At 33.2% G+C, this 13,791-nt stretch overlaps 2 protein-coding genes across 3 annotated transcripts; both read right to left on the reverse strand.

Moving 5' to 3' along the window:
• Positions 1–1,234: 1,234 nt before the first annotated feature.
• LOC139872076 (uncharacterized) lies at positions 1,235–5,347 on the reverse strand. Of its 2 annotated transcripts, none has more exons than XM_071859883.1 (11): positions 5,235–5,347; positions 4,282–4,403; positions 4,141–4,201; positions 3,969–4,039; positions 3,730–3,794; positions 3,490–3,534; positions 3,315–3,395; positions 3,067–3,134; positions 2,816–2,864; positions 2,553–2,716; positions 1,235–1,702 (listed from the first exon to the last, which is right to left on the reverse strand). In XM_071859883.1, the coding sequence occupies exons 2-11, from the start codon at positions 4,391–4,393 to the stop codon at positions 1,636–1,638; spliced, it is 783 nt and encodes a 260-aa protein (XP_071715984.1). In that variant the 5' UTR covers positions 4,394–4,403; positions 5,235–5,347; the 3' UTR covers positions 1,235–1,635. The 2 variants fall into 2 exon arrangements, with proteins under 2 accessions (XP_071715984.1, XP_071715992.1); XM_071859891.1 differs by having other exon boundaries at positions 4,282–4,400; positions 5,235–5,328.
• A 986-nt stretch (positions 5,348–6,333) lies between these two features.
• On the reverse strand, positions 6,334–10,802 carry LOC139901959 (DUF724 domain-containing protein 2-like). The gene is made up of 8 exons (XM_071884619.1): positions 10,341–10,802; positions 9,449–9,610; positions 9,256–9,340; positions 9,092–9,097; positions 8,873–8,976; positions 8,532–8,616; positions 7,417–8,089; positions 6,334–6,448 (listed from the first exon to the last, which is right to left on the reverse strand). The coding sequence occupies exons 1-8, from the start codon at positions 10,800–10,802 to the stop codon at positions 6,334–6,336; spliced, it is 1,692 nt and encodes a 563-aa protein (XP_071740720.1).
• Between the last annotated feature and the right edge of the window lie 2,989 nt (positions 10,803–13,791).

Genomic DNA, 13,791 nt, shown 5'->3' on the forward strand with positions numbered 1-13,791 from the left:
GGTTATACAGTTGCAGATTATTTATCTGATCTACATAAAGCTAAATCTCAAACTGGATATGTATTCCTAAATGGAGGCACCGCAATATCATGACGTTCTCAAAAACAAACACTTGTTGCAACATCATCAAATCATGCCGAAGTGATTGCATTACATGAAGCTACTCGGGAATGTTTTTAGTTGAGATCAATGACACAACTCATTACTGATTCTTGTGGACTAGAACGCGATAAAAGTCCAACAACTATCTATGAAGATAATGTAGCTTGCATAACACAGATGAAAGAAGGGTATATCAAAAGTGACCGAACAAAACACATACCTCCTAGATTCTTCTCATACACTCAAAATCTCATTAAGGACAACCAGATTGAAATGAGATATGTTCAGTCAAGTAAAAACTCTGCTGACCTTTTCACCAAAGCACTTCCAACTGCTATTTTCAGAACACACATTCATAATATTGGCATGATGCATGTTCAGAAGATGTAACAATTCAGGCGTTGCCTACTTGAGGGGGAGTCAACTCTATGCTGCACTCTTTTTCCCTTAGCTAAAGTTTTATCCCAATGGGTTTTCTTTAGCAAGGTTTTTAACGAGGCAGTACTAGTTATTCTCTAATAAAATTGTCATCCAAGGGGGAGTGTTATAAAAGTTAAATTGGATGTTAATTTTATTATTATTATAGATATTGTATAGTAGATTTTTTGAGTATAAATATGTGTGTTATGAGTTTATAAAACACACACTAAATATATTCTCTCATATTCTCTCATATTCTCTCTATATACTTATTAGTAGTCTACAGTCAAAAACTAGACCACTAAAGGTAGTTATAAGCCTACTGAAATATATATATATATATATGTCAAAGACTGAGCTGGGCCGACTCTTATTCAACCCAATGGACTGGAAGTTTACTTCACAAATCTGGAAGCAGGATTTAACACCCCGTCAAAGTCCATTAACGAAGATGTTAAATCTGGTCACAGTGCATGCCTTGACTTCTATGTAACAGCAAAGTTCTACAGTGGAATGACTAAGTACTTGATCTCTAAAACCATACCTAAATTTCCATACGCCTGTGCAAACAAGCCAAACCCTCGGCTACACCAAGTAAACATGTAACCTTATTTTTCCAAGGAGCAAGTGGCAAATTTGGGCTAGATATAAATATAGGTGAAATGGTTGCTATATACCGACATTGAAGGTCCAAAATGAAGGTGGTTCTGTTGTACGGTTAAATGATCTTCATTTAGTAAGAACCATTTGCAGATGGTATAGTACAGCCAAACAAGTTCTAAATTTGACATGCTTCAAATTGCAGATTGGGAACTCATTCGCACACAATTACTTTCTTATCCATACATCACCAAACATACTTTACCGTGTGGATAAAAAAATGACCTAGTGGTTGGATACTTGTGAATATCCAAAGGAGACACGAGTTCAATCCTCACTAGTTACACTTGGGGCCTTGCCTTTCGATATAAAAAAATGTTGTATAGTAAAACACTTCAAAGCATATTTGGTTGTGTATGAATAAACATTGGTTGTGTACGGATCATCACCCCTTTACACATAGGATTGCAAGGAGGTTCTTACCACTGCAGCTCTCTAACCAACACTTCCCTATCAGTTGAACTTCCTTAAAGTGTTCACGTACGTATAACTAGAAAATATAACAAACAGTTTCCGAAACCTGAAAAATAGAAGAAATCAATGTTAGGTTTAAAATTATTAAGAGAGTAGTCTTACACCGGAAACATAAAAGAAAGATACAGGACAATGCAACAAGTTCTTTTTCATCTATAGTTATTCATTAAATATGACTATAAGTGCAATAAGTAAAATTGGAACAAGTTGCTGATTAATTACAAAAGCCTTATAAGCCCAAATCGTTTAATTTACTCCTAGTTCCTAAATAACAATATCTCGTTAATTTTACTATTTGAAGGACTTACAAAGTTATTACTGCGTATTAGTTTATTACTATTCTGGACCAAGATACTAGCGACACTTTTGAACTAAACCTACAGTTAAGCATACAGTAATTTGCTCAGCAAATCAAGATTGTGTCAAGTTTTTAACATGATCTATGCATTTATTTTGTGACACATAAAGTACAAAAGAACTAAAAGTTAATATATGCTACAATAAACTATATGGTGTAACTCGAAACAAAAAACAACTAAAGAATAATCATTTTCCAAATCATTATTTTAGCATGACGGGTATAGCACCCTCATCACAGTTTCACCTTTTTAATGCCAATTATCACAGTTCACCATTAAAAACATATCTATAACTTATAACTACATTTAACTACCAAAAACATTAAATAATATTTGCATTAGATATTTGATATGATCAATGATCAATATCTACTTTAGAATTTCTTTTAGATATATAGATATATTCGACATTGAAAGTCAAAAACTCTTTAAAAAATGCATATAAACCAACTGAGGTCAAAAAAAAAAAAAAAAAAAAAAAAAAAAAAAAAAATTGATACAAGAAACTTGTAGGTTTAAAAAGTAGCACAAACATACCAAACCCATTGGCTCCGGTGCTCAGACATTGCAGCATAGCTTCTACGAGGATGATCGTTTAGAAAGCACTCCTTAGACTCCGGTAATGTATTCTCGCCCGAACTCCATAATGATAACCAGATATCAATTGGCCCACTAAACTTGCGAATCAAGTTAGTACTCACCTGCGAAAGCAAGTGAGAAAACACTTTGACTATTTGAAAGTCAAACAAATATGAAATTTGTAAATTAAAATTCGGAAAATACATGGGAAAGATATTTACCAACTCCCACGCTTCAATATCTCGTGATGAAGTATCAAGCAAGTACCTCCTAAGAAAACATAAAAAGAATAACTACTTGTAACATGAGTAATAATCATGATTCATGCATCACATATGATCCTCTTTTTTTAAGTATGATAAGTAAAGTTAGTACCACTTTTGGCTTGTGTTTAGTCATGCACGAGATATTAGACATATAATTAATGGAATATATAGATTACTAATATTAATATTGCTAGAAAAGCACTTACTGCACTCCATGATGTACGTCACGGTGATTACAGTGACCTGATACACCATAGCTATCGAATGTTATGATCTGCAATAATTTAAAGAAACTGAATTTATCAAAAACTTAACTATAAAAATAAAACAAATTCTAAATAGGTATATAAATAATAACAATATTATGATTTGAAAGTAATTGCAAATATATATGTATTAGATTATATTTGTGCATGACGAATAAATAAGCAAAATTGGTGAAGCGATCACCTACCGTGTCAATTGCATGAGCAAGTACTTTCTTTTCCACAATCTTTGATATTATGCTACTACTCCATACTTTCCCAAAACCATCCTGTTGATAAACATAAAAAAAACTGTTCAATTGTCGAAATAAATTTAATAAAGAAACACATTAGGATTTTATCTCGGTGACAAAATAAGTCAACCTGAAACTCTGGATGATCCAAGACTGTAACTTGTAGGTTAGGAACCTGCATAGTCGAGTAATTATCATTAGAGGGAAATAAATGCACTCATACGTAGCCCTTACAAAGTTCCTAAAAGCAAATGTAAATGAATAGTTAGTCATCGAATGAGAGCATAATACTTAGATATAAACTGATACGATGAGTTTATCAACATAAACGAGCGTCAATTAATAATATCTTGACGTAAAATTATATCACCTTAAGGATTGCGGACGCCCTATAAAGCTCTTTCTTCCTAACATCTCCAATACCATCTGCATTACCTGCAAACAATGTCGCAACATACAAAGTCAAATATATAGCACATCATGAAACCCATTTAAAAACCTATCAGTAAAATTAGATAACCATAGATACAACTTAAGGTCACTTTATGCCATGTCAAAAAAAAAAAAAAAAAAAAAAAATAAAATATCATAGTTATTACATAATATTACCAGTTGACATGCACAATATATGCACGTTATGCCCTCTAGAAGTCAACTGATTGATTGTTGGTGAAAAGAACCTGCCAACAGTATATTTCAATATAAATACAATCAATAACTAACGTAACACAATGGGTAATAATACTACATTAAAATATCAGGATTTGGAATTTGAACATACATTGATTCATCGTCAGGATGAGCAATAACCAGTAATACATTTCTCTTTGGCAAATATTCATCTGATACATTCACAAAATACTCATAATAAGATGAACATGAAATTTCAAATGGTATAGCAAGAATCTACTGTATCACTCACCATCAATATTTAAGATCGGTGATGGATACGGATATAGCGTTGCATGAAGAAATTTGCAAAGAGATGCAATCCATACAACAGCAACTAAAACAGATATAAGATACCACTCCATCTACTAACTCCTAAATGTGAATAATTAATAAAAATTAGAACTAATAAACAGTTATCAGTCAGATATTTACCACAAAAATGGCATTAAAATAACCAGGTATAAGCAATGGACATTTGTAAGTAACTGAAATTCAACAGAGGTCAAATTTTGAATTACTGATTAGATTAAACAACATTACTCACTGAAGTATGTTAAAAACAACTTTCAAAATGAATGCTTGTCATTGTAAGTTTCAAAATAGTCACCTAGGCATTTCATCAAACACCTTTCATCCAATTCATCCAACATAAACTAACATACTGAATGTCATTAGACATCACTGAATGTTTAATTTCTATCAAAAAGATGATCTAACGAGAAAGAAATTGTTATTACCTGTGATTTGTATATATTGAATTAGCTACATAATGTAGTCTCGGATTTTTGTCACATATAAAGAATAATCAGAAATTGTATTGTATTATGTTACCTAAAACAATCAGGTTTAGTTTGAAAAAAGTAAGTATATTATTATTAGGGATCTGATACGATTAACCGGAGAGTACAAAGATAAGAAATACTCTGGAGATAATCGATATTATTCACAATTGAAAGGAATTACAGTTAGAGATAGAATGAATTACAACAGAATGCCTCAATTCAGTTACAATCGACTATATATCTACATCTCCTAATCCGACACAAGAAACTGAAATAGCAACTGAAATAACGATTTGACCTAGTTGTGGAAGAAGGCTGGAAGCTCACGTGCAGGGCACGTGTAGTCAATTAAGTTGGATCACGTGTATGGCATGTGATGTCTGTATCAGGATCCGATATAGTTAGGGAAACAAAAAAGTACCTTGATTGATTGATTGAGGATTCAAAACAGTAACCGAGATTTTGTGAAAGCTAAAGCAAGTTATTTCTGAAGACAATGAGCAAGTAATTCAATTTTGGGGGAGAAGGAATGCAAGTAATTCAATTTTGGAAAATATGAAATTAATAATACAACTCATTAGGAACACTGGAGGTAATCGTCAGTCATCGTACACCTAATTACCTATTTTACCCTTAATTATATTTATTTTATATTTATAATAATAATAATATAACTAATTACCTATTTTATCCTTAATTATATTTATTTTATATTTATAATAATAATAATATAAGTTCAACTCTCTAGGAGCATAACTGTAATTTTATTAGACAAAAGTGTACATTAATTAAAAAGTGTTGTGTGAGAATCATTTCCCTTACGAATAACTCAATAGCAACACATAATGGTAGTTTATTGTAGCTTTTTCCCATGTCCTTAGTATGTATTTTTGTTATTTCCTTTGTTTGTGGCGAGATTAAGTTTTAGTTAGCTTTTGATCGTTTAGTTTCGTTATGAATAGCTCATACTCCACTTTTCATGTGTGTCTTTTTTTTTTTTTTTTTTTTTTTTTATGAAAAGCAAGCATTTTATTAAAAATCACAAAAACATTACAACGAACAACGAAGGGAAGATCCGGCGAGACCTATACATCAACTAAAATCCGAATATACATAAATGATACTTTGCTACAAAATTGGATAACCAAAACGATCCATGGATTATAGCACCGATGTCGATAAAATTAAGCGATCCCCGATCCGTTAGACAATAAAGAAACATAGACGCCCGGGTTTATTAACCTTTGGTGCCACTCGAACGATGTACTTTTGAGCCGCTTAGATATCCAGCCACAACTTATGATTTGAATATTAGTTAAGATAACCGACGCATTTCATACATGATTCTTGAAGATAACTTCATTTCGAGCCTTCCATAAGAGATAACAACAAACCCATTTTGCACTTTGCCAAATACCTTTTCCGGACCTAGAGAGGCTCTAACGACAATGAAGTAATATTAGGGAGATTCCATCACTTAAGAAATAGGTTCCACACCTCGATAATATTCTTGCATTGTGTTAAACTTTGTTCCACCGTTCAATATCATTCTTGCAAATCGGGCAAATGGTAGATTCTAAATCATTGCCTCTTTTATCTACTTCATGACGAACGGGTAATCTTTTCAGGTTTGCTCTCAAAAAAAAAAAAAAAAAAAAAAAAAAAAAATATACCCACTTTTTGAGGGATGACTTTGTTCCGGATAGTAGCATTTGAAATATATTTGCTTAGTCTTTTCTTGTCGATAGCCAAAGCCAAGGTTTTAGTTCTGAATACTCCATCGCTTCCTAAGGACCACTTCCATTTATCATCCATGTTGATGTCGATCTGCACAGTAGACAAAAGGGATATCAAATTGTCCAATTCGTTTTGGGTTCTGCCTCGAATCTCCACTTTTCATGTTAACTTTAAGAAAATGCTAACATGATTACAAGATATTTGAGAATTCAAATTGGAGGTAACGTCAAGATTTGAACCTAAAATATGTTGCAAACATATCAGAACTACCATCACATCACATAATCTTGTGATTTACAATTTATCATTTCTTTATATATTATATGTCAAGTGTAATAAGAGCAATAATATTAAAGTACATCTTTAGTAAAAGGTAAGTGTAGGTTGTTGCATGCAAGCTCCCAATTTTAAACTATAATAATTACATAGTAATAATTACACATAATTATACAAATACAACGGAGTATAAGAATTATGATTGTGTGGAGTTTGAGATTGTATACTACTGTATCTCAGAAGACCTGACCTGACCTCAAGCTTAGCTCAAAGCCTTTTACACTCCTACAAATGATGAACCTCTTTAGTTGTTGAGATTTAGATGTACAATCACCTCACCACAAATTCATGTTTCCGACAAAGAATGTAAAATATTCTAATTTTTTTTCTGTGTTTTTAGGAAACTCAGACAAAAGCAGAATATAATTTAATCCACATCCAAAACAAACAAGTCAACAATAACTGAAATGGTGAAATCAAACCATCATAAAATAAAAGTTTTCCTCATCAGAGAGAATAGTAGCACATGTTCTAGCACTTCTTTGCACCACAGGGTACATAACATTTACAAAAACATAACCCAAACTTACAAAGGGGTTGCAGCAAGTTTTGCGAATGCAGTCCTATAGTCAACCATCTGGTTACAAACACTGTCTGCTCTAACTTTCGACTCGTTAATTTTCTCGTTCTGTACGCTTATCGTTCTCAAATTCTGCACCAGTATTTCTTGCAATTCACGTATCTTTGCTTCAATTTGTCGCGAATCCTCTTCAGTTGCAGACTTGCAAAGTTTGAATTTCTCTTGTTTACTCTTCTCATTTTCCAACTCCTCTTCAAGCTGGCCCACTCTGACTTTCCACGTCAGTAACGTATTTAGACAATCCCTAACCGGGCCCACATCAAATCCGTGGGACTCAAACTCATCCAAAATTTCAAGACAGTCTTTAATCATGTTGATGGGATCGATCAGTTGTAAGCTTGAAACCCTGTGAACCATGTCTGAAAACGCCACCATTAAACCAATTGCTAAACCTTCACGAATAAACTGTTTACGTTCCTTTAATGGAGTGAAGTGTGGCTTTTGAGGTGTGTTTTGGTATGATTCATGAGACTCGAGGGTGGCCCACCACGATGACTGCTTGATAAAAGCCCACTCTTGTTGGTAATTATCAGTAGTCGTTACACCATTGTTGACCACCCCTGTTTGGTTCAGTTGACCGCTTGATTCTTCACGGTGGACACCAGGAGTACTACACGAACTTCCTGCAGGACAAACAGAATATAAATTAAATGAGATATAAAAAGAAATATAGTTTCAGATCTTACCTTATTATATAATACAAGTACAATAAATAAACAGTGAAATTAAACAATGCTTATAAAACTTATGTTCCTTTTTCTGTCCATAAAAAAAAAAAAAAAATAAATTTAAAAAAATGACACAAATAACTTATTCTTTAGAACAGAGTGAGAGTGCATCCCTTGATACCAAGCAGATAGAGGTAGTTCATCAGACTCGGTAGGCATATCATCTAAGGCACACCTTTTCCTTGTTTTTTGAGTGCCTAATATTACATAATACGTAATTACATACATTGCATTAAAAGTTTAAACAATGTTTTTATAACTTATGTTACTTCTTCTTCTGTCCATAAAAATATCCCCATTGACTTGATAAGCAGAATTTGTTTCATTATTTTCATACCTTGTTGTGATTCATTCCTGTTAACCGATAACTTGAGTTGTCTTGCACTTTGCTGGCTGGTTCTATCATCTTCCTCAGAAGTTTCCTTTTTAGAACAACAATCAAATGAAATGTTGAACTAAATATGTCAAAAGTATTTATATTTTGTTTCATCCCAAAGTAATTCTATATCATAGCTACTCAACATGGAACTAAATCAACCTTTAAATATCAAAGTTGGCTTTCTTATAACAACATTTGGCATTACTATTTATAATTATCATTACTTATCATTATTACAAATTTAATTAATTGTTTAGCCTAATACATTTTGACAAAACTAATGATTCAAAATTTCTTACTGTGGTGATCATTTCATGTTCAGCAAGAGGCGAATCTTGATTAACAGCACGAGACCCGCTCATTTCCATCACAGGTAGAGTAAGTTTTTTGCTTGTCTTGTTACCTATAAACATAATCCACATAATATCAGAATTCAAACAAACAATTACTGTTAGTTTAATTAGTTCAACCCCAATTTCATTTTAAGGGATGCAATCATACATTTAGATGCAACCCACCAGACCCTGCAATTCAACCCATAACCCATTTATGAACAATGGGGTTGATTCAGTTCACTTTACATCACCCAAGCGACAAACGGGTCAACATATATTAGTAATAACTTTTTTTTTTGTTAACATAATACACTCAATCTCCATGTATATTAATAATAAAATGCAACCTAAATTTGCTACACGTGCTGAAAAACGAGATCTTTGACCACGTGAATTCGAATTCACATTCCTGTTCCTGCTATTACTACATTCCTGCACATTTTAGTGACATTAATTTTACATTGAATAATAATTTAATAATCTGTAACTCTAAAATAACTAAAATAGAAACAATGTGTTGATAAGGAACAGTGAACTCACAGGTCTTGTTTGTGAACGAGTACGCCTTGTTGTAGAATAGCTGCTTGTGTTGTCTAATTTACCATGTCCTTTAGATGGTGTAATGAAGCCTGATTGAGCATCATTGTTGGATTCTGATGCTTGTGCACCAATTGTGTCCGCCATTTTCGCCTTCTTTGGTCTCTGCAAGACCACAACAAGCAAACACAAACATTAACATTAACATTAACATTAACATTAACATTAACATTAACATTAACATAAACATAAATATTATCATTATTATTATAAAGTATATAACGAGAGTATTCTATTGACTTTTATAGTCAAACTAACCATTATCCCATTACCATAAATAAATCCATTTACTATTCAAACATCCACAGACCACAAGTCTGTTCTTTCATCAATGAGTGTATATTATATAAAGTGTACCCATAAATAATTTCCATTTTTAACAAAGAAAAATGCTGAACAGCTAGCATTTGTTTCTTTTAGTATGAAATATTCAAAATTCTAGCATGATCAGTTCTTTATTTCATCCACAAAAAGAAAAAGAATTCAAACACAAACCCTAAAATAAATCCAAATTTCTCACAATAAAACATACATTTACCTCAAAATTAACCAAAATAAACATAAACATTTAACATACACATACACATACACATAAAAAATATAATAAGCAAACACAAACCCTAAAATAAATCCAGCATTTATGTCAAAATCAACCAAAATAAACATAAACATTTAATATGAACATATAATAAACAAACACAAACCCTAAAATAAATCCAAATTTCTCACAAGGAAAAACAAGTATTTACCTCAAAATCAACCAAAAAAAACATAAACATTTAACATACACATACACATAAAAATTAAAAAAAAAAAAAAAAAAAAAAAATTAAACCTTCCAAGTAGAGTCAACCCAATCAACATGAAACCTCAACTGGTCCTTTTTAAATTCAGATTCTTCGTCATCATTTTCAAAACGAACAACATATTTCTCAATATCATCATCGTCATCATTTTCATTCATCACCTTTTTAACAACAACCCCGATCCACCATCCATCTCTAGAATCAGCATCAATGACGTCACCCACCTGAAACACACCGTCGCCACCGTACTCCGGCGGTGGTAATGGTCGGATAAACTTAGGGTCAACAACCTCAGTGTAATTCACACTCAAGTCATCATCAACACACAATTTGTCGCATTTAACCAAACAACCTTTTTTGTTTTTGGAGTTTTGTATGTTTGTATCTAGTAAGGTGGCGACGTACCATGCACCCTCAAAACCGGGTTCGTTGCTGCTTACTTCAACTTTTGATCCTACAGTGAATATTTCACTGTTATCATCATCCGCCATTGTTGAGGTGTTGTTGATTTTGGAAATTGGGGTTTTTGGGGTGACCATGATTTGAATTTTTGATGAAAAATTAAAGTTGGTCTTTGTCCAGGGGTTTTGAGTGTGGTGTGTAACGTATACTGTGACTCTGTGGTACTCTGTATATAATATTCCCAGGGGTTTTAATTGGTGTTAACATCTACCAATCATGATACGACTTGTTTTTATTTTATTTTATTTTACTTTTTAATTTAAACTTAGATTAAATTAAATTTAAATTAAAACTTAATATTTTTTTTTTTTTATTGTAAAATAGGAATCAAGAAGCAAGTAAAAAACTAATGGCTTATGGCCTAGCGGTACCAAGTGAGCTCATCGAAGTTTTAAATTCGAGTCACGTCATGAAAAAAATGTGTATGTATTTACTATTCTAAAAATGTAAGTATAAAAATTCTTGTTAAAAATACTTAATATGTAGATAGCCGTGTTCCTAAGGAGGTAAATGTAAAAAATTGATTTGCGGGTCCGGTAAAATTTTATATATGTGAGTAGCAGGTCACTGGTATATCATAACCGTAACGGGTAAAATTCGACCCGTGAATTCGTGATACTTAATTGAACTATTTGCGAATATACCCGTTAACCTGCATTCTATATGCACTTTAATATACTTTTATTTTCTTATTTTAAAAGGAATATCCATCATTATTCATAGTTTTACTTTCAAATCGTGGGTATTCATCATTCATAGTTAAGAACTAGTTCATTTATTTATTTTTAAATTCGCAGTTTACACGTGAGTTGTGAGTAATCATGGGATATGGACATGGGCAAAATTTCTTACCCGTTGGCTAATATACTTGTTATGATGGTAAAGAAATAATTATGCTTGGTGAATTGCGAGTATAAAATAGTCTTGTTTGTCTCATGCGAGTGTCGTCCATGGTTATAGCGTGGAGTATGTTGTATGAATGTTTGTCCAAAAAGTATGTTATATGTATGTTTATTATAAAAATTTCTAGCAAAGAGCTAGAGATTTATTATGTCCTTCGTATTTGCGTAATAAGAAAAAAGTAAGGTACAAAGTAAGGTGTAAAACTGTAAAATAATGCAAACATACATTATAATGATGAGATTTATTAAACTTTGTATTTTTTATTTACGAAGGACGGAGGGCGTATTATTTATAGTTGTAAGCATTACAAGTTATGTTTATATTATTGTTGTTAAAATTTCAAACGTTAAAAAAAAACAAACCCCTTAATAATACGAGACCAGTAAAAATTCGACAAAAAACGGCTCGGATCTGAAAAAACTAATTCTGAAAAAATCGAAAAGAAACCGACCCCGAGAACCGGTTTTTTGGATCCAGTTTTCGAAGATCCGAATCCGGTCCGGATCCGATTTTTTGTACATCAGTGGTATGAATAATAAAGTACATCTTTGGACCATTTGTAACGTTCACCAATCCACAACGCGAGTGGTGACACGGCAAGATCACACGCCTTTTTTTGAGTTACAGGGTGTGGCTTAGAGCACGAGGTGTCCGTGTCTCTTTGTCAAGGTCCATTTCGGTGTCGAAAATGAACCTTGAAATTGATTAAAGTAGGGTGTCGTTCGGTGTCCATTTCAGGGTCGATTTTAGTGGTGGACCAATAAGAAAGTAGAATAATTAAAAAAGAAAAGAAAAAACAAAAAAAATAATGGTTGAAACCACCGTCGCAACAGCAACGGTGGGAATGGACAGCGAAATTGAAGTTCGGGCAGTATCCATGTCCTTGCAGCGTCGGTGATGGACGACGGAATTGAAGCCGGACACCGCATGCTCTTATTGTCGTGGGTCGAGCGTGGTTTGGAATCTCACATGTAGAGTCACGGGTGTGAGCTAGGATCTATTAATTTTATATTATTTTTATCATTTTTACAACTTTATTAATTATACTAGTGAAATGACCCGTGAAAACACGGGTTTGTTTAAACAAAACAGTTTAATGATATGTTTTAGGTATTAAGTGAACGTAAATTGATATCGGCCAAAAAGTCACGTTTTTACCCCCGATATTGGGCCCTAAAACCCATAAAGTTACAAACTTTATCGCAAAAATGATCGCTTTGACTGTTGATTTTGTAGATTAAGTAATTACAAAGGCGATGCAAAAAGAATCAAGTAAAACGGAGCTAAAACGAAGAATCCCTAGCGAAAACGGTGAAAGACAAGAAAACGAGTTACGATCCAAGAAATCAGGCTGAGCCTGCCAAACGGCTTTCCTAGCTCAGAAATGGCCTGCCAAACAGCCCAAGCAAACGGCTTGGCTTGGCAAACGGCCTGCCAAACGGCCTGCCAGCCGTTTGCAGGAAAAAATCAAGTCTTTTTAAAGGGCCTTCTCCATCCATTTCAACACACACTCAATTTACAATTCATTTTATATTTTCAAGTTTTAGGTTAGTTTTTAGTAGTAGCTAGCTTAGCTTTTATTTTCCGGAGGATATCCCGGCGAGTCCCTGCGATCTCGGGCAGATTTCTTCGGTCTTTTCAGGTTTTTATCCGAAACGCTTGTCTTTTGTATTAAACATGTATCCTTACCTTTTATGTTTAATAATGCGTTCTGATATTACCATGATAGCTTAAGTAATCTGTATGTTGCCATGATATAAGTTTGGATTAGCGTAATTATGTTAAATTAGTACGGTTATTGTTGTTATGCTGAACTAGATAGTCTGATAGATTTGTATGCTAGCATCTTAAGGATTGACCAACCTAGGTTGTGATCAGGACTTGTCCACATATATGAACTTAGCTACTTTATAGGATTAAGACCCCTGGTTATACTGTATCTGAAGATTCTATGAACTCGGTATGGTTGGAGTTCCCGAGGCATCTAATGCACTTTTAGGACACGGAACCTAGGAATTGAGACATGAATGACCTAGTATGCCTATTGACTATTCCAAAGAGACTTCTTAGGAGCTGTTAAGATCTAGCTAGTGCCCTGACTGTATGATCTAAACC

This window comes from Rutidosis leptorrhynchoides, chromosome 1, assembly GCF_046630445.1.
Source record: "Rutidosis leptorrhynchoides isolate AG116_Rl617_1_P2 chromosome 1, CSIRO_AGI_Rlap_v1, whole genome shotgun sequence".
In the NCBI taxonomy this organism is placed as follows: domain Eukaryota; kingdom Viridiplantae; phylum Streptophyta; class Magnoliopsida; order Asterales; family Asteraceae; genus Rutidosis; species Rutidosis leptorrhynchoides.